The sequence below is a fragment of the Megalopta genalis genome, chromosome 1 (assembly GCF_051020955.1).
Source record: "Megalopta genalis isolate 19385.01 chromosome 1, iyMegGena1_principal, whole genome shotgun sequence".
Lineage (NCBI taxonomy): Eukaryota > Metazoa > Arthropoda > Insecta > Hymenoptera > Halictidae > Megalopta > Megalopta genalis.
In genome coordinates this window covers 23,203,897-23,225,892 of record NC_135013.1, presented here as the reverse complement: position 1 = coordinate 23,225,892, position 21,996 = coordinate 23,203,897, and the positions used below count along the sequence as shown (strand labels likewise).

At 45.5% G+C, this 21,996-nt stretch overlaps 1 protein-coding gene across 7 annotated transcripts in view; it reads left to right on the top strand.

Moving 5' to 3' along the window:
- The window catches only part of LOC117221505 (homeobox protein caupolican), a 195,389-nt gene that overhangs the window by 152,138 nt on the left and 21,255 nt on the right, over positions 1-21,996 (top strand). For all 7 annotated transcript variants that reach the window (XM_076523315.1, XM_076523306.1, XM_076523301.1 and 4 more), the window contains exons 4-6: positions 4,652-5,010; positions 10,918-11,899; positions 13,494-13,575. In XM_076523315.1, coding sequence (XP_076379430.1) covers positions 4,652-5,010; positions 10,918-11,899; positions 13,494-13,533 — 1,381 coding nt within the window. In that variant the 3' untranslated portion in view covers positions 13,534-13,575. The remainder of the gene's footprint in view (positions 1-4,651; positions 5,011-10,917; positions 11,900-13,493; positions 13,576-21,996) is intronic.

Below are 21,996 nucleotides of genomic sequence, written 5' to 3'. Positions count from 1 at the left end.
CGTAATTTGGCGGTCGCGAGGCCCCGTGATAAATAAACCGCCCCCCCCCTCCCCTTCCCCTAGCAACCGTGGTCAATACCGTCGAAAATTTTACGGCCGGTTTCTCGGTTTGCACGGGAATCTATCGTGTTTTACGTCCCGGCCGGACGAGATCATCAAAAGGTCCTTTTTACACGGGGCACGAGTTTATTCAAATGGAGACGTTTTCCGCTTCTAAATCGCGCTTTACGATCGTGGGGGCCATCGGGGGCCCGATTCCTCTGTTCGGCCGCAACAAATGGCCCGATGAAATCTTCCGTCTCGGGCTATAAGTTTAGACGTGATCTAATCTCGGCGTTTCACCGCCGCGGAACGACCCAACTATCCCCGAAAATATCGCCGGGCGTTATGTCGACAATGCCACTCAATTTGGAGCTCAGAGATTCCGCCGGGAACCCGCGGCATTGTCGCAACACGCTGCCCTGTACGTTCGCCTAAACGTTCGCCTTCGTCCGACCATTGGTTTTCAAGAAAACCACGAGAAATAATCGCTCTGAAAGATCCGTCGCTGATAGTTGACCCGTTTTCATACGTTAACCATTTTTAGTGCCTCCAAAGTCTTGGGATGTTTCGGCTTCCCATTTTTAACACGGTTTTTAATAGGTTTCACCGTGTCGGTCGCATACATACATATAAGTAACATTTTGACCAGGTTCGGGAGTTTACAGTTTCGTTCATTCATTTGCTGTTTCGTCGGATTATCAAGATTCACATTGGACAATATATATTTTGTCAGCTTCAAAGTGAGCGAACCATTTTTTATATAAAATTGTGCATGGTGTAACTAACAATCCTAGCGTTATTTCGCTTGTAAATTTTCGTACTCCGTCTCGTTTTGCGAGGTCAATCCTGCTCTTCAAAATCTCGCAGTACTCGTCAAGATGTAGTTCGATCGACCCATTTTACAGAACGCATACATTCGTGATAAGATTGACATATTTGAATCCAGTGTTACCAGATATAAAACAAAACATTGTGCACTGTTTACCCGATTCACTGATTCCCCGCTATTCACCATATCTTATGCTTTCGTTTTTTGTTGTTGTAAAAATGTATACATAATATATACAACATATATAAATATAATAATAAATATAATAAATGAATAAATAAATCTCGAAATATAATAATTATATAATTAATTAATTATATATAATAATATATATAATAATAATAATTACAATGTTCAACGACACTGTAATTTACAACTTCGTGGTATATTTTTATATTTCAAATATAAATCGTTTCATAAGAAAGTAGATACTATTATCGAAAGGATTTTATAAACAAACAAATGGATTGAGAGCTTGTCGATTGACTCTTTTCTATCGTTACACGTGCCTCTCAGGAGCGCGTAATTTTATTATGAGCTTTTTTATGTGAACATAAATAACTAGGACATTTCAGTGTCCCCATTTAAGTGCTCCACCCTGTATACATTAACTTCATCCCCTACGCTTGACTCGGAATCTGTATATTGCGAATGCAGTTGTGGAAACGTAATGAAACATTGCAGAGTGGACTGTAGATATTCTAAAAAAATTAGAACGCGTGAAATAAAAGAAACATTAATGTCCCTCAACGTGAACGACCATCCATTTATAAGTCATATACCTTTTTACCCTGTAGAATGAATTCTTCGCAGCGTTCTAGACATCGTTTTAAATTCCGTATTCGTTTTAATTTTCAACCAAGAAATCTACTACCGACCAAAAGACATTTTACCCTCGTTCTACCCCCACAGAATAATTTACAAAAATGCATAAAGATCTCTCGGTACGATACCAACCTCGATTGACAGAATCAAGCCAAATTGTTCGTTCAATAAAAAAAACTCTGAACGACAAATAAAGAAACAAGGTTTCTTAACCTCCCCTCGATAGCCCTGAAATCGTAGACAAAACATCTTCGTCCGAAATAATTCCTTCATTCAAACCGGATCTACCTGGAACAAGATGTCCGCTGCAATATCGGCCAATCAGCAGCCGTTCCCAGAGCACGGTTTTCATTAGGCCGTTGTTGCTCGTCTGTGACAGGGCCTCCATTCGAGTACCCGTCAGGTCTCGCGTCACGGTGCGGGTACAATGTCGCCGGTAACCACCGCCTCGAACACTGGTGCCGCTACTACCGCTAGCACCACTACTACCACTAGCCACCCTTCCACGGCCGATGGATCGTCGATAGGTATTTTAGGCTCCGGTATATAATAGTACATACCTATAACAGCCTCGCGTGGGGTCCTCGAATGGGGAGGAAGCGGGACACCCGGCGAAGAATAGGCGAGCGAGAAAGAGCTCCGCCGAGGCGGTGGTGGGAAGGGGGTGGGAACGAGAAGGCGGACGGGGTGGGGGGATCGATCGAATCGCCATTACGGCGAGTGAGTGCCGGGGGTTGCTCGATGGAATCACGCCGCCGCTGGGGGTTTATTCTCCGTATATATTTGCCGGAGTATCACCCTCGACCCAGTAGGATGTCGCCCCTTATCCCGGAGGGTTCGATGCTCCGGCGAGCAGCCCGCAGGGAGAGGGGCCAGATCTAGGAGGCTGGGGCCTCGCGTCGAGCACTTCGGACTCGCCGAAATCTGCGGGGAATTCGCACCCTCGACAGGATACCACTTTTCGAGTGGAGTGCCCCGGCTCGACAAATGTTCAACAATGATTAAGTTTTTCGACGCACGCCCGATTGGCCCGCGATTGAAATGCGACCGGTCTTTCGCGGCGACCGGTGTCTTCCGTTCTCGTTTCGACGAGGAAACTACTTTTTCGAAATGAACTTCTCAGATTTGTTTTCTTATTTTAACCCCTTAACGTGCACGCTCGAGTTAACTCGAGCGCGCTAAACTGGCCGAACTGTGCACACTCGAGATAATTCGAGCGGCGTTGTACTTTATGTTGTACTTTCACAATGTGAAAGCAAAAAAAGAACAATCGTTTTATTGATATTTATCATTTACATGGGTTTGTAAGCTATAACATTTGCTTATTCAAGTATAAAATATATCCTTCTTCTACTTATCACTTACGACGACTTATCTCTTCCTTGTGAGCCGCTTTCCGACAGCGTATTCATATTCAGATTCTGATTCGCTCATTTTTCAATATATATTTTACTAAAATATAATGTAAAATAAAATATAAATATTAATATATATATATATATATATATATATAAATATAATAATAAATATTATAAATACTGGTATTGTTATTATTTATGTTTTAAAAGTATAAATAAATATTTTTACCGATAATAATGTTTATTCTGAAATGGGAATTCTAACAGAAAGATAAAAAAAGTCGATGTGTGTGTGTGCGTGTAATATTACAATATTCGACTATTTTCTGCAATGTTATCAAAATCCAAAATTGCAATAAAAATTTTGATCATTTTTGTATTTTTGTAATTTTCTTGCCAAGACAACATTCTAAATTGTGTTTTTTTACATTTAAAAAAATTGATTTTTTTGGCCGGCTTTTTTCAAAAAAACTGTGCATTAAGGGGTTAAACGAAGAGTCTTAGGACATCTGGAACCTATCTTAGGAGGCTTGAAGTGTTTAAAATTGTTGTCTAATGAAACGACTGTGGTAGTAGCTTTAGTATTCATCTTCGTTTCGCACAGAATTATTAGGAATGTTTAAAGAAAATTATTAGATGAACTGTAGTTGACGGTAGAAGATGGTTTAGGCTCCGTAACGTATTGCATAAAACGACGACGCCGATGGTGACCTGAATAGGAAAGACTAGCTTAAAAGGAATTGTATAAATAAGTTACGCAATACATAAAAATTAACGAGGAAGAAAATAACTCTCATAAGTAGATCACGGATTTTATGCATTTTTGAAACAAATGATCGGGTCAGAAGCAAAATTGTAAAGACATGAGAAGAATCTGAGAATATATTTTTATATTACACGTAATTTATTAAAATTATTAAAAGTGGAAACATATTTTCATCTGATTTACGTTTCTCGCAATCAAGTTGGACAATTTTTATTTCGCATAAAAATCCGCGGTCTATTCATAAGTTAATTAAAAACCAGAAAATATCAATCTTCGCATGAAAATTAACGACGAATTAACAAATCCAAAGAGTTTATAATGTAAAACCAGTTTATAAAACCAGTTTATAATCATGCATAATCCCCCTAATTATGAAGAGAAAGCAACAGAGCAAGATATCTTTGCAACATTGTGGCTAAAAAACAAGATAAATAGATATGTGACTTCGTAGTTATACCGAGTCATATAGCGTTAAAAAATTATTCATAGGTTCTACTCGAATACTACGTTGGAACAAATAGCATGCAATTATTTCAAACATGAGTGCAGTCGTTTTCATTACCAATTATATGTCTCGATCAGCATCTTTATCTAACTTATTGGAAACGAAGTATACCGAAAATCCAAAGAACTTGACGGCAATCGTCGCGAATTCACGAAATTATCGCCGACAATTAGAAAAGCAAATAAACAAGATCGGCTAAGAAGATATGCGATCAAAATGAAACAGCGGTTCTTTTAACAGCACATTTAATGAGTTTATCTAGCAACCGCGTCCACTTTTGCGAGCGATACGTGCAATGAATAATGCATATTGTCCTGGCGTTTCAGATATGGCGCCGGATACGACTTGGCAGCGCGGCGGAAGAACGCGACGAGGGAGTCGACGGCGACCTTGAAGGCCTGGCTGAACGAGCACAAGAAGAACCCGTACCCGACGAAGGGCGAGAAAATCATGCTCGCGATCATCACGAAGATGACGCTGACGCAGGTCTCGACTTGGTTCGCCAACGCGCGACGGCGCCTCAAGAAAGAGAACAAGATGACATGGGAGCCGAAGAACAAGACGGACGATGACGACGACGCGGTTCTCACGGACTCGGAGGATAACAAGGAGAAGGACGACCTAGCGGGGGACAATCAGGGCGACAGGGTCGGCGAGGAGGCGAGGAGGGGCCTCGAAGAGAATGGTAAGTGCAATTCTCACACTCGACATGTTTAAACAGTTCGCGATGCCAAATCGTTCGTCACTGGTCAGGGTACCACGAATACTCCTGGCGTAACTTTCTTTAATATATTTTGTTTGTAATACATTTTTATCGATTTTAATTCGGTCTTTCTTTGTTTATTGGCTCGTTTCTGTTCATTCTTTGTAATTATTATTATCGACGGTCAGATCGTGATCTGACATTTATCACAATAAAAGATCCTGCTTATTGTAAAACTATTCTTTCATGTACTTTTATTTGGAACTTCGTTAGAATTAAGAATTTCTTCCTAAATAATGTGTCCTTTCATAAAGTGCTTTAGACACGGATTTAGTTAACGATATAATACACCGAAAATGTTGTCTAAAGAGCATCGTATGTGGACTAAATTACCTATAGTAGCAACGCGAACATTTCGCATCGATTTTAAAAACAGTAGAAATTACTTTTAACTAACTTTCTACCGAGACCAGCGATCGATAAATAATTCGCACTATCCCTGTCCTCGATTTGATCTGCAACACCGTTGAATAAGATACAAAGATCAGGATTACGCGGCGTCATAAATTCATCAAACCCCCCCGATCCAATCAGAATCCCTCCGTCGCAGAGACACCGCCGTGGGCTTAATTACCTCGGAGAACGACAAAGTCGTTCTCGTAAACGGTCCCTAATTATTCGAAGCAGCTCCCCTATCTCGCTAAACCCCTCTGTTCGCGCAGCGAACGAGAACTATGTCTCAATCGCAGCCGCGTGACGGCCGAAGTTTAGTCAATAAGCAGTCGCGCGTGTGGCAATTAAGCCCGATTAAACGGTTGCCGATCCGGTGTCGCGTGTGTCGTCCAGGCATCCACCTCTGCAAGAATGCTCGGAAACATCGCGAGCCACCGGAGGAACGCTGCGCGATTACCGATTACCTTTCGCGAGTTTCCAACGGCAAAGACCCGCCGCAACCCGCCCCGAGGGTTGAACCCGCCCGCGAGGAAACATACCGATCTCGGCTCGACCCGGCGCGCTGGTGGCGTGTATAGTTAGCGTGACCAGCTTCCCCGATATCGAGTGGCCATCGGACGGCGTTCCTGATATTGCGCAAGCATCCATTCCGCTGACAATAAGCCGAACCGTACGACCTCACCCTACATGGATCGCTCGGGCCGATCGGCAGCGAGATTCCTGCGACGCATAAACACCGCCACCGAGGCCGGGCCCGGCCTGCTACATCAGCCGTACAACTGATTTTACAACTCTTCCCGCGATTTCCATTAAATACTTCTTCATCTCGGCACGGTGAACCTGCCTGGCTCTCAGCCGCGAGAAGACCTCATCGATTTTTCTCCAAGACAAATATTTGGGGTGGCTCCCCCCTAGCTCTTATCTGTAAGGGATTTTGTCGCCCCTCCGAGGATCCGCTCGGTTTTGGAAGCTGCCGATAGATCCTTGTATTTAACCCTCGTGATGGATAATTATTACATCGGGATCTTTAGGAAAGAATGAAATTGTTTATAATTGTTCTAGGTAGAATGTAGGTTTTGGTAGCGTAGTTTGGTTCTAGGTGAAGAATTTAGGAAGACGTAGCTTCGTCTGTTTTGTATGGAAGACTTGTCTTGAGGCACCAATTGAGCCGTTTATTTTGAAAGTGGCATAATTCACTTTGTTTTTAAGTCGATATGTTTAAGGGTTTGCGTTTTAACACGTTTCAAAATATGGTAATAATATATATGGTATATATAATATTAATACTTCTATTTGTTATCTCAGGATACTGATATTTTTCTCGGTATAAATAATTTCGTATAAATATTAAAAAATCACCACTTTTCATTACGGTAAAGTGACTTATGCCACTTTCAAAATAAACGGCTCAATTGTTACACTTACTCTCCGAATGACGTATAAACTTTTGTAATTTTGCAGAATACACTTTAAGTTAAAATCTTGTTCAAGGTAAACATTCTTTAAGAAGTAATCCAAGATTATTACTGTTCACACATGCTTTTGTTGCCTCTGAACATGCTGGCATCAAGATCACGCATTACATAAGGAACTTTTGGAACAATGTGCTGCAATAGAAACAAATGCGATCGAAAGTGTAGGTGTGTTGGGGGGGGGGGGGTTGGCCAGAATCGTCCGCTAGAGTGGACAAAATGGAGAATGAGAAGCATACATGTTCGAGTAGCCTGTGTAGTCGCGGGAATCTTTCACCGGCTAGGCGCAGCTGCACAAATCGTTCGTCGAGGACCAGGCAAAACAATCTCGGACTATCCAAACATCGTCAACTTTTCTTCGTTTCCGAGACGCCTCGCCTTGTTTCATCCCTCACATAAATTTCACCCCTTTGCGCTTCGAATCTTTATAGACCGCCGGGAACACTTTAGAGCCGCTGATATCGGTGGAGGCTGAAATGTTTGTCTTGGCACGGATACCGGTTAGAATATTATAGTCCGGGCAAGCGTCAGCTAATCCTACATCGTGCTCGAATCGTCTCCATCGGAGATACCGAAAATCTTTTTCGTAATAAAACGTCCTCGAATCAAAATTAAAGACACCTATTCCTCCTTTCGAGATAATATTTAAAAATCTAAAAGTTACGCGTCGATCGGCAAATACGATACAATCTGCAGTCGCATTCGAGTGTGAGTCACTAAATGGCGCTCACAACCGCCATACTTGCATAAAGTCGTGCTTTTTAGAACAGAAGAGAATGTTTGATCTTCTGAACACGGTATTATATTTCTTATCCGAGCGAACAATTTTTACATTTTGACGACGATGGAAATTTTAAATGGAATTGGAAGATGCGTTTCCCTTTTTCTGTCACAGTTCGAATACTGCGCTCAATATCGTTCGAACATTATAGTATAATTACTCTAGCTATAGTAACAATACATTCTGCCACAAAAATGATTCTGCTCGCTGGAATCTCGCACGAACATCTTTCTACTAGACTCGAGCAAGTACCGAAATGGTCAAAGGATATCCGATCCACCCCCAAAATCCCGTAACTCTCGCAGTGTTCGACGCGATTCGAATTTGTCGCTGGAAATTCGATTACCTGGCGTTCACCGTTCCGGTCTCGCCAAAGCGACGTCGGGCTACTTATTCAACCATTTTGGCGATCGGCCGGAAACGGCAAGTTAGAAATTCGCTTGCTAGTCCGGGACTGCGTGTGTCGGGGTCTATATCGCGGAGGCGGACATAATGGTTCACATGTGGGTAAACACAGTGACGGGTTGCGGGTTGCCGCGCGAAGAGATTAATGGCCTTCGGTTTGGTCCCCCGGTGGACCGGCCCGGTTCATGGGTATTGGTACGTGGCCTCTCGCGTCCACACGCTCCGGCACGACGCTTTCACCATGGGGTGTGTGTGCGAGAGCAGACGCCGAGAGCGAGTGTGCGCTCTCTTGCTCTCTTTCTCTCTCGCTCGCTCTCTCTCTCTCTCCCTCTCTCTCCCTCTCTCTTGCTCGCTCTCCTTCCTCTCCCTAAGCGTGTCTCTCTGTGGGCGAGAGAGGCAGAGGGTGCGCCCGGGCTGAGTAGCCATCCGTAGGACCATATACACTCCGTGCCACGGGCTCCATATATATACAAATATATGTATACATGCGCGTGTATGTATACATACGCGGATGTATATAGATACACGGCAGAGAGAGAGCCGGTGGTTCGAGGTACGGTGATGTATCGGCGCCCGCGGCGAGACGAATGGTACGGACCCTCCTATGGCCACCATTACCCCACCGCACATTGGCCAATATCGTTCCTCTCCGTCGCTCCTCTTCCCTCGTCCAACCGTCCCACTCGTTCTTTCGCCTCTGTCATTCCCGCTCGCCACCCTAGCCAGGGCCCCTTCGATTCGGGACATTTAGGTGTTGCGACCAGGCTGCGTGACGCGTCCCGCGATGCTCGGCCTCCTCCTACTCGTAATTTTAAAGGACTGCCTCGGAAGTAAGCCCTCCGCGAAATACCGGCGACCCGCGCCAGACCGATTTGTTTTCTATTCCGCCGTCGCCGGTGTTCCCCGGACACGCGTGATTTGTGGCCGAGTATGAATATCTGGGCTGGTGGTCCTTGCTTTCGACCGCGGGACTGACTCGGCTACACTGCCATTTTTGCGATTCTGGGCTCCCGGACGTTGAGCTTCGTAGGGGATGGTGGGCAGACTTGGGTGGCTTCGGCGAACTCGATTCTGTTGGGTATTTATTTATCCCGTCTGGAATTGCTTGCTATAATTGCATCGTGCGTTGAAACGATTATAATATTTCTCAGCTGTTCTCAATAGACTGGTAAAGTCGTTTATGTTGTAGCAGGCGTAGCATCGATCTTTGGACCTTGAAATCTTTTGTAGACTGTGCTATTCGCGTTCGATGTCTTCGAATGTGTTACAGTAAATTCTCTCTAATTGTTCAAGTTCAGATGGTACACAAAAATGGGCAATTCGAGCGTCGATTAGGGAGAATTTACTGTATATTGAACATACGTTAACCTTCGGAAATGAAAAACCCGATGAATCTAGGCAACGCGGTACAGGATTTGAAGCGTAAAGAAAATCTGGTCGAGGGTTCCGATCAAGCACGTTTATTTATCAACTGGCTATTTCGTGTTTATCTCGCTCCATTCAAGATTCGGAGTCATTCATCACCGAGAATAATACCTCGGACAACAGCACTCGTAATATAGCAGCAGGTTTCGCGAGGGGGGTTTGCGAAATTCAAGAGGTTCCTTAACCCTCATGAATTTCCATGTTGCCCGGTTCGGCTGGCCTTCGCTTCGGACCTCGCTTCCAGTCACTTCAGACGGTCACGAGTGCGGGAGGGTTGCCACAGTAAGATATACTCTGCCATTCGGTTTTTTTCGCGGCTTCTAGCGACCCTGAATACAAACAAGATCTTCCAATTTCTATCGCTGACGAATTCGGAAATTCCGGAATTTAATCCCTCGCAATTCGCGTCGTTAGCGGAGATACAGAGCAGCGCGAAGATTATGAGATTAACGTCTGATAAAAGGGGGTCAAAAGTTAAAGAGCCACTTGTGGACTCGACGGTGGTATCTATTTAGTTGGCCCATAAGGTTCCCTTTATAGGGGGGTCGCGCGCACCCTAAACCTAAACTCTCTGTTTCCCTGTGGCTCTCTCTCTCTTTCCCGGCGCTCGTCCATCCTGTTCGTACCCTCTCGTTCCGTCTCTCTTTCACTCTTTGACGGCGGGGGTTAGCTGCCCCTTCTAGCTTGGGAATTATCGCTTGACGACCCATCAAGTAAACCCTCTGCCGACTCATTCGAACCTCTTAATGAAATTCTCACCCCTGACTGACTGGCTGGCTCGACTGGATGGCTGGCTGGCTAGCTGGCAGACGCTCGGGACGATCCTAGAGTGCCCCGAGAGGCTCGGCCGGCGGAGAGACGGAGCGCGAGAGAGTCGAGGCTGGAAACACGGGACAGGGACAGAGGATACAGAGCTTCCCTATTCTACCCCGGCCGGCGGCTCTCTGCCTCGAGGGGAAGCTAAAATCTCTCGCGCCTCAAAGTGGTTGAAGGCTCCGCTCCCTTTTTTTCACAGCATCCCTTACAGCTTAACCGAGCGAGGGAGGAAGGAGTCGCAGCTTCCTACCGATCCCTCGCCGGCTCCGATACAGTGACTCTCGCGTGGATCTCTCGCTTTCACACCAGGGATTATAAACCATTAATTCTGACATCGCCGAGGGGGCGCGAGACCCCATGAAATACGGCTCGCCCCCCCCCCCTGGCCGTGCTGAATTTTCTATTTAGTTCCGCGGAAAACGACTGCCCTATTCGCCGCGCTTTTAAGTGGATCCGCCGCGGTCCACGAGCCATCGAGCTGTCCCAATCGGCCAGCCCGTCAATTTACTAAATTAGCGGTGAACGGTGTGTTTGCAGAGCCGATGAGGCACGTGAAGGCGGAGCACTTGCAGCACGAGAAGGACCTGGACGACGAGGACGACCTGGACCTGGAGGAGGACCCGCGGCGGAGCGAGCATCCCTTTCATCACGCGATGCAGCACCACCACCACCATCACCAAGGCTACGCCGGTGAGGACCACCTCAAGGACGAGGGCATAAAGTCCGACTGCAGCGCGGCCGGGGTACCGATCCCGGCCACCAAGCCGAAGATCTGGTCCCTGGCGGACACGGCCGCCTGCAAAACGCCGCCGCCACCCTCCCACCCCCATCATCAACAGTACCACCACCTGCACCATCAACAGCACTACGGCCAGCAGCAACATCACCTGCCGAACCAAGGCCACCACCATCATTCCCAGCAACCTTGGCTCGGCTCCGCAGGCGGCGGCGGTAACACCGGCGCCGGGGGCGGAGGAGGGAACCTGAGCTCGTTCGCTTTACCATCGTCCGCCTCCATGAGCCCCTCGGCGGCGGCAACCGCCCCCTATTCGAGCGCTGCAACGAGGTACGGCGGGTTCTTGTCGTCCTCGTCCGGTGGGCAGCTGCATTACAACCCGAATTCCTCGTCCGGATCGAGCTCGAGCGCGTCCTCCTCGGCGGCGGCGGGGTTTCCCGAGGTTGGTACGGACACTCCACCCCAGACACCGCCCAACATGAAGGTGGCTACACCGAATGGAGTGATCCAGGCGCCGCCGGCCGGATACTGTACCACTGGCAACGGCAACACCACGACCAACGGTAATCCCAACCCGTACGCGGCTAGCCACCCGGCCACCGGGTACCTGTCCACGAGCTCCGGCTCCGCAAGCAGCGCGTCCTCCTTCAGCTCCAGGCTGCAGGCCTCCCCGCACAAGGACTTCTCGTCCGCGGGACAGAACTCGATCCTGCACCAGCACCAAACCACTGCCAGCCTGCCGCCCACGGAGGCTACCACTGCGTTCAAACCGTTCTACAAGGGGTGAGTCTACAAGTCTTGACTAACTCGGTCCGACTTTTCGCGATCTTCGGCTGTTTCAGAAGTTTCTTCGTTTTCATCCGAATTTTCAACTCTCTTAATTTAGCCTATTAATGGGTTAAATAACCTATTAATATAAATAATATATATATATATATAATTTAACCTATCTTCACGGTCGGATTGATTAGAACTTTTTTTTAGAAAACAAGGAAATCTATATCTTTTTTTTGTGGCGCAAGAAGCTTAAACGTAAATTCGATCGGAAGACATTGATGCTGAACAGGCCACTGCTAGCCCTGCTGACCTACGTCATGGTGTTAACCGTTTGCGTACCACGAGCCACTTTTGCGCTCTTCAGATTTTCTGTCGAGAAAAGCCAGGGCATTTGGCCGAAACAGACGACTTACGGCCCACCCGAAATCTGTCGAAACGTGCTCGGTCTTTCAGACGCGTGTATACGTCGCGCGTCGCATCGCTGTCAGTAATCCAATTTGCATTTTGTTGTTGCCTATTCTAAATTAATAGTATATATATATTTTCATTCGTAACGTTTTATTTGATGTTTTACGGCTTTTTTCGACACATAATCGAAGGAGCGCTATCGCGCTCTTCGACGCTTTTCGATCCTGCTTTTTCAGAACCATCTGGTACGCAAACGGTTAAGGCAGGGCCCGTTAGATAGCTTTACCGAAGAGTCCTCTATCGGGACCAAGATGAAACGCTCCCTTTCTTTTCCCTCACTCTTCCATTATTCACAATACCGCCAAAACATGATTCTTGTCTCAAAGCATGAAACTTTCGACTTCATTCTCAACAAGGAATTCGTAATTTGAACTATTGGGTCAGCCCACAAGTAATGCGGTTTCTCCATTTTGACCAATATGGAAACGCTGCGTTAATAATATATCAGAACCATCTGGTACGCAAACGGTTAAATGAGATCCTTGTTCTAGAGTACATATAGTGCGCGTGCACAAGTTGTAATTTCTCTGTTGCACAGTCTACAACAGGGGTGTCAAACTCAAAAGCTAACTTGGGCCAAATAATGCGGTGGGCCGCAAAAAAAAGTCAATGTTCATAGAAACAAATATTTTTATTTTGACTAGTACATTGTAATAAACACATACATAAAGTTAAATTATTGTTTACGTCCTGATACTTGACATCAAAAATGTTCATCTCGGGCCGCGAGTTTGACACCCCTGGTCTAGAAGAATGCCTGAATAAAACGTAATATGAGAAATTCTGAAAAATTCTGTTGATATATATCAGGTTTTGAAAGGATTGACTTTTTACAAAATTTTTTATGAGTTTATATGTCTACCATTGTCAAACTTATGTTCGAATCGAAGAAAAATGAATGTTTAGAATGTAAAAGTACAGCCAGAAACCATATGTCCGATTAAAGATTATGTGTCTACAACCAACTACGTTCCTTCTGAATGTTCAGTGTTTAGAAAAATTGCCTATTTCTTGCACCTTGATTAACTTCGCGTGAATTAAGGAGGAACGACGAATCACTTAAGATACAAACAACGAAATCGTCACGTTGACCCACTGGAAGGAACTAACACTCGAATCCCAACGGTTCCAGATCGCAGTCGATGGGCAGTGGTTTCGTCTCGCCGGTGTAAGGCCTGCAGGATCAACGTCGGATCACCGTCGCGTCCCCCGAGGTGAGTCTAACACTCGTTCATCCAATCGACCACGTCATCGAATCGAAATGCCATTTGTCGCTCCGAAAACCTGATCCCGTAGCGACTACGATCCACGAATAAATTTCAAACCGCGTGCTAAAACTAGAAACCTGCTAAAACTTTATCTAGACAAGCATCCATAATGAATCGTTCGCGATAAAACCTACTGAACGCTATTAAACACCGAACCTACCGAGCAATAATAGTAACTGGTGTGCGATGGAATTTAATTAGAATTTGCAAAGTTTTTATTTTATTTTATTATTTTTAAAACAGTCCGAAGTTTGCAGAATTGTAAATTAAAAAATTGATCGTTTCGACTGTGTTTAGGTTCAGCGTTTAAAACCGTGATCGAGTTAATCTTCGCGTGACAAATCGAAACTAGGCGACGGTTCTATGGGGTACGGAGAGAAATCGCGAAGCAACGGTGACGAATTATTGGTCGAGGAAAATGATGTTGCGTCGCGATGTACGCGAACAGCGTTCGCGGTTCGTTAAAATGGCGGGTCCGTTGCGGATCGACATGGCGAGCCGGTCGATCAGTGGCCCGGCACGGGAAAATCGATAAGAAATTAATATCCGGCGCGTCGATTGGTCGTTAAGCATGGACTCGCGTTCAAATAATAATGGCATCGAGCATCGAGCAGCGTGTGGGCAGTCTGCGGACGGGAGAGCGACGGAGAACGAACCGCGGAGGGAGAACGAGAGAACGAACGGTAGAGAAGAGAGGCTATCGCCACCTTCTTGACAGTGACAAATGGACGAAGATTTCAATCAGTGAATGGAATCACCGCTGGCTGACCGCGTCTTTCTCTTACACACGGGCCCGCTGCTGCGTTCTGGCCCCGCGTACGTGTACGCTTCTGCGCCACGGAACAACCTTCTCTTTCTCTCTCTTTCTCCCGTTCTCTCTTTCTCTCTCTCTCTCTCTCTCTCTTTCTCTTGAACACACCTGAACCTGTCGCGCGTTCCTGACTGAACGCCGGTCCACTTGCGTACGATCACAAATGGGACACGCTCTCGAGGCACGAATTAACGCCGGAATAACGCAGCAGACTTCGTGACCACGACCGCTCATTTTATCCGTTTATGACAACAGCAACGTTCCTTCGGGATCTCATTGTTGAAGTTATTCAGAAAAGGAACGACTTTCCGAGCAACTCTCTTGCAGACGATGCAGGCATTTTTTATTTTGCACGGAGACAAAATTATCCGTAGCTTTCTGACGACGAACGAGATTCCAGAGCGTCGTCGGTAGACTGCGGATCCTTGTGCAAAGTATAAATTGTCTGCATCGACTGCAGAACATAGGAGTCAAGCAAACATTTTGTTCGTTCGTCGATAATTTTAAGGAGTTTAAATTAATACATCAGGATTTTTAGTTTCTTGTAATATTTGTACTGTATTAACACGTTGAATGCCACGGGGGTCATTGAATGACCGGCACTTAACTTGGCGGTGACGCCAGGGGGACCACCGGTGACCGGTGCGCCCAAATTGATAGGAATATATATAATTTAAAAGAAATGTCAATATCTAAAATTTTGTATTATTACCATCGTCGATTCGAACAGTGACTCCTGTCGTAATTAACACGTCAAACATGGTTATACACTGTAACTTATCTATTGCAGACAATATTTCAACATTATATGTATCACATAAAAGAAAATTCATCGTGGCGCCACGGACAATTTCTGTAAAACCGGCGTGGCATTCAACGTGTCAAATTATACCTATTCATTTCTGCCATAAATGCATAAAATCCGTAGTCTAGTGATCAGTCGTTACCGGTTCGATGATAAATGTGCCTTATGAAAATGTATATTGAAAATAGTCTCGTACGGTGAGCTTTTAGTCCATATTCTTCAAGTACCTTTGTCCTGTTCTTGATTCTGTGGAGAACACTACCTTTTGGGGGCGTTATCCTCTGACCATGTTTAGAAATCAATTTTTCTTTGCGTACATTAGAGTGCACTAACAACGTGTTGGTGTTTCAACGTTGGTGTTTCAGTATCAATCCTCCATGAAATCTTTGGTAACCAATCGAAGAAATGTTTCCTTATTTTCACTTTCAATAAAGTTAATACGACCACGAAAATTTGATCCACGGCTTCTTCTAATTTAATAAGGTTTTTAGTTTTCGAGGCATAATATTTCAGAGTCGGAGAATGCATGGTGCTAAATTCCGAGGTAGCGTACGGATGCGGAATATAAACCGGACGCTGAAAAATTGAGACGAATTCTTGCTTTCCGGTTTCATTGGAGATTCGACGCACGCAGGTGCATCTGACAGAGGAAAATCGCGTTACACCTATTTCCGCGGGCGATATCGATTCCGAACGTGCCCGCTAATACGACGGGACTCGACGGATAAAAAGAGAACCGGGCGAGCAGAGGAGATGGAAAAGTGGTTATCCGTAGCAGTCGAGCGATCGTTAAATCGGCTTCAGAACGCCGGGACTTCATTCCATTCACGGCCACGGTGACAGAAAAGGGGGGAATCTTGAAACGGTTGTTCCCTCGTTTCCTTACAAACGATTCGCCAGATTCATCTCCCGGGACTTTTCTACTCCGATTCTTTTCTCTCTTCGTCTCTCTTTCTCTCTTGGCCTCTCTCTTTCTTTCTCCTTCTCTCTTTCTCTCTCTCTCTCTCTCTCTCTCTCTCTCTCTCTCTGCTTTTTTTCTTCGGTCGCTCCTTTCGTCGCGCACATCCAAGGCTATCTGATTCCGCAACGGTGTAAACAAGCCAGGACCAGTTTTTTTTTCCCGAAAAGACACACGCCGTTATAGATCCGAATCTGCGGCCGACGAGATCACTCGATTACGTTTTCGCGATGACAATTCCCGGCGTCTATGCGCATTAATAAATACGGCGTGTCGCGCACACCACCGAGTAGTTCATTCCAGTATCTATCTAGTCGTTACACGAATAGCTCAGCAAAACTGACAATCGTGATCAATTAAGATCCTCGATTCCAGTCGTGTTCCGCCTGTCGTGTGAACTCCGCGGAGGACCTTGAACTTCGCCGAACCTCCGCCGACCAGAATATATTCCCCGTCGATTTCATTTACTCGCCTCGGGGGCCATTCCGCCTCGGACGCTCGGTTTTATGATCTTTTTCGGGCCGGCCAAAAAAGTCACAACCTCGACGATTCGTGTTTACTTTTGGCCGGCTCTCCACTGCTTAAAGCCATTAATAAAACTTTAATATGTTTACGACGGCCCGAGTTATGGAACAGTATACGCGACGTCACCTGTCGACACCCTTCTTTCAAATTGTCCGAAGCTCGGCTGTGTAATTGGCCGTTAAGATCGAATGGGGCGTCGCTTTATCGAAATGAAAATTTTCGAAGCGAGTTATGAAATATACGAAAGATCAATTTTTTTCCTTCAACACAATTTTGACAAAATTAACGCTGGAATCTGTCTACTTTGATCGGTTAAAAAGATTCTATCATACGAAACGGACGAATAAATTCCTTCGTTGAAGCATAAATTATAATAAACACGGCGAACCGTCTGAATAAATCCTGCCTTATCGTTCTCACAATGAAGCGCAACTTAGTGATTCGTATCAACGAGTTTACAGTTTTGTATTTCGCTCAGTAATTTCTGTTACACAAGTTGATAGAATCCGCGGTCTACCGACAAGTAAACCGAAACATCTACTTCCCCGTGGCTTCTGTTGTCACGAATCTTATTCAATCGGAAAGTCGATGCACCGACAAACAATTAGTCCGTACGTAAATCAATTTGAGAACGCGTTCACACGACACCGCTGGGTCAGCCGGAAAGCGTATTCTCTCAAACGACAGCAACCGCCCGCAACAAAGGCCGAGTGGCAGCACCCCGGAGTCATCGAATGAAACATCAACTACCATTCGTTCATCGTCGCGTCAAGTCGTTTATATCGAAACGGTGCGCTCGAGAAGTCAGGGCTTAGGCTCTCGCCATCGTTCATATTCCACTCGGAGCCCAGGCTACGCTAATTAGCGTCACATCGGCCGTTTCATACGAACCATCCAACTGTCCCGACTTCTTTAGCCGAGATAGAGGCGAGAACCGGCGGACACAAGGCTCGGTCAGAGGTGCGACGACGAAGAGCAAGGCAAAAAGAGTAGGCGAGAAAGAAAGAAAGAGAGAGAGGGAGAGAGAGAGAGAGAGAGAGAGAGAGAGAGAGAGAGAAGTCAGCGTCGCGTCGCCTCGATCCGTAGGCTGGCAGCCAGCTGAAAGAAGTCTCTCGAGAGAGGATCCAGCGGAGAGAGAGAAAGAGAGAGGCGTCCTTTCGAAGGGAACCGGGTGTTAGCCGGTACTCTTATCGCGTGGCGATCTGATCCTAATTTATAGCCGCGTCCCAAATAAACTAGTTTTCGCTGTCGTCACCTCGGCCTGCCCCCTCTCCGCGGCGGGTTGCTGGGACTTTTGGGGCCTCGTGGCCCCTGGACGCTTATAACGCTGCGGGCCTCGCGTCCCGTCCGAAGTCCCTCCAGGACGATCTCGATGGGCCTGTTAGGCCCCCTTCCGCCCCTAGCCCCTGGGCACAGGGAGCCAGGTATACGTATAAGCTCCAGATCGCGCGAGAGAGCGCCTCTTGTTGCACCTACCTGGCCGGACTTGCTCTTTTTTCGCCCTCCGTTCTCGCCACGAAGACGCGCAGTCGTCGGTCCGGACAGGGAGGACCGGAGCCGGTAGCTTCGGGATCAAGAGAGAAAGGAGGACATCCTCGACACCCGTGGCCTATAATTGCCAATTAGCGCGGGGATATTTAATTGCCATTAGGCTGGGTGGTGAACTACCGATCTGGGTCTGGCCTCCTCGGCCTGACCTCGACCAACGGCCCATCCGTCCGGGGCCCCTTCCGCTCTCGCGGTGCCCGCCGGGTCCCACGGCATCTGCATAAAATTCGCGACCACCAGGCACACCATGGCCTCTCCGCGCGGCCCGACAGGATAGCCGATCTTTTTAACGGCTTCGAGATTCCGGGAGGATTCAGGTGTCTCCTCGATAAATCCTCCGCTGGACGATTTCTTCTTCTTCGTCGTCGTCGTCTCTCCCGTCGTCGTCGTCTCTCTCTCTCTCTCTCTCTCTCTCTCTCTCTCTCTCTCTCTATCCTTGTTCAGTGATCGTTGCCGAGCCACTCCGTCTTTCTTCTCTCACCTTTTGCGGGCCCGCTCGTTCGTCTTCCATTTCGTTCAGTGACGAAAGCACGTTTCTGGAATTCCCAGCGTTTCGAGAGAGTCCGCTGGCGCAGCCTCGCCGACGAGACACGTTCCCGGACGCGTCCTTCTTTGTCCTCGACCCTCATTTCGAGCCAGGATGGATCCTCCGCTACCGCTCGATCCGCGATCGCGGGGGCTAGCCGACGCTTTATTACATCGCGCCGCGCAGATCGTGCGATCCTCAGGGACGAAACGGTAGCCCGGATTTACGTCCACGAATGGCCGCCGGCTTCCCCGCTACCTGGGTAACCGGAGAACTTGCTAAAACCCTCGGACCCCCGGCTCTTTAGCCGAGACCCTGCCCTGTGCGACGACGTTTGCGACTTTATGTCCGAAGCCAGAGCCGGCTTTGTCACGTGGCGGTGCTGCCTCGAAAAATTAAGAGGTCGTTAGCTAGCGAACCCGAGATCTTCGTGCTTTCGCCGCGGAAAACGCTTCGATCGTCGGACGATAACTGCAGTGAATATCTTCGCACACGCTTTCCTAAGGCGGCTTCAGAAAATTTGGAGGTAAGAAAGATCTTTTCTTGTTGAAATAATGCCAAAGTTAATTTTTGTCAACGCTTTGACTATGAAGTCGGTCACATATGGGTGACAGTTTTTTCATTGTACTTGAAACACAATTTTTATTATTATCTGTTAATCGGATAACCGTTTTGACAAGTATATTCGTCATAACTAAATTAGCAGAAAAGACAATCTACTTTCATTTCATTTCTGTTTCTTACAACCGTCTTTGAACATTCTCATTTTGCGTGAAAATCCGCAGTCATGACACAAGATGCTGTCATTTCTTCGTGACGCGTATACTCGTCAAAAAGAGCTAACTGGTTAAGAAAAATATACAGTAAATTCTTCCTAATCGATGTTCGTATTGTACACAAAAATAGACAATTTAAGAAGAGGAGATACGATTATTCGAGTCTTGCGGCACATTTTTATAATTTTTATAAAAGTGTTGTATTTAAAAGAGATTTAAAGAAAAGTTTATGCATATGCATTATAATTACAGTAACTTACACACTTTCCAAAGAGATTGCGGCAGTTAACTGATTAAATGAACTAAAATTTGTTAGGATTAAATAACCTTGACAAACAAGAGGGTCAAATAATTAACCGTGTGATAAGTTTTGTAATCTCTATCTTATGTTATGAAATAAGTTGTTTTAATTTCGTACTACTTTTATTATCACTTGCGTGGCAGTCAACGTGTTAGCTGTAGACGACGTGTCATAAGGAAATGGCAATTTTACATCTTACAACAGAAATGCTTCTCCTACGATTTAGGTTAAGATACTTGTAAAACATATTCATAAATCTCGCACATTTTAGAATAATGCTAGAATAAAACTTGCCGAAAGAACGTGATCGATAAAAAACGCATACAAAATTAGCCTTAAAAATATATCGACGCAGCCAAGTGTCGTTAATGCTTTAATAACAAATGCCGTACTTCATGACAAATCTGTATCTTTTAAGATTATTTTAGCATTCTCGCAAATACATTGGAAACATTCTTAACGAAATTTAATGAAAACTTGACAGTCTCTCAAGTCTTTTCAGATTGATTCCACAAATTCTATAAATTATTAATTCGCTTCCCGTCCCCTGTCTTCGTGAACGACTCTACGGACGAATTAATTCACAGGAAAGCAATTGTTCAGCGACCGAATGAATGAGATTCGCGTCAAGTTATTGAAACGAATGCACAGCACACGGTAGAACCTAAGTTCTAAATATAATTTTGTTCTGGTATGTAGTTTATTGTTCACCCGTGCGGTTCTTTAACAAATGTGAAAATTATTCGCTTCATTATCTGAAGATAATGCAATATACCGTACAGCTTAATAAGTCGGCGGGCTTTAATCATTGAATCTAGCTGGTTGCGTGTGACTGATGACCCTCCGAGGCATTTGTATTCGTTTAATAGCCCCGATACATATCGGATATACTCGCTGTAATTAGTTCCTTTCAAGTATCGTGTTAGAAAACCATGAAATACAATAAATAGTTTTCCCTATTAACACGCTGGCATAATGAATTTATGTATTGTCTATTAATCTTCAACGGTCCGTTCTCGCGCATGAAAAGTGTAATTCCTGAACCGTCAACCGAGATTAGTTGCTGCGGTAAAAATAGCACGGACGAGGGGCGAGCCGAAGGAGCTAACCCAATAATTTTATCGATAATCTTAGTACACTTTTCCTTACCTCGTTATTTCTAACTTATTTCGTGTTAAACCTTTCAAGGATTTTTACACTTTTCGTATCAGGTGTTCGTTGTGCTTCTCTTTTTATTTATGGTCACTTGGTACACTTTACTCAGTCGCACACTTGCCGTAACTACGTTCATTTTAATTATACAATTTATAGGACAATCGAATGGTATTTTCAATTTCAGACAATTTTTAATATTCCTGCTGATTAATATATTATATAATATATTATAATATATAAATATATATATAATATATTATATAGTTATATATAATAATATTAATATTATATATTAAAGGCAGAAAATATTTCTTTATTAGGAATAGGTTTGCACTTGCGAAACAACGCATTATTCTCATTCAATCGTCGAAATAAAAAAAAAAGATACGCACGAGTGGTTTTTCAGACGACCATAACGACAAGAATGGTCAGGATAATCAGGAATGATCGCTGGTTGAATCCAAGTCCAACGATTCCGCCTCCCGGAACAAAAAGGGGCGGGCAACGACGTGTTATCTTCTGTCTTCGCGTGATTATTTTTCACGGTGCTCATTTAGATAACAGTTACGCGATGATTAACCGAGCCGATTCCGGTGTTCTAGCTCAATTTTCCCGGTCACACGGCCGCTAGTCTCGACATGCACTCGCGAGCTGCGGCGAGACCGCGCGATGTCCGAGAGCTCTCCTCGACGGAAAATCTGTTTCCCCGGTTTATCAGCCGACAATTTCTAATTATGCCGTGCGCCTGCCGGTATGTGTGTGTGTGTGTACCCCGTCGCTGCCAATTAATCGTCTACGATCTGGGCTGGAAAATACCGGCTGGGGCTGCCACGTTTAATACAGCCGTTAGCGAGTCCGCGGTATTATAATTATACAATTAAATAACGAGGCGCGCGTATTGCAGTCGCTCGCGTCCGAGTTATCAGCCCGCGGTAGCAGATAGGGGATCTGCGCGCGGGAAA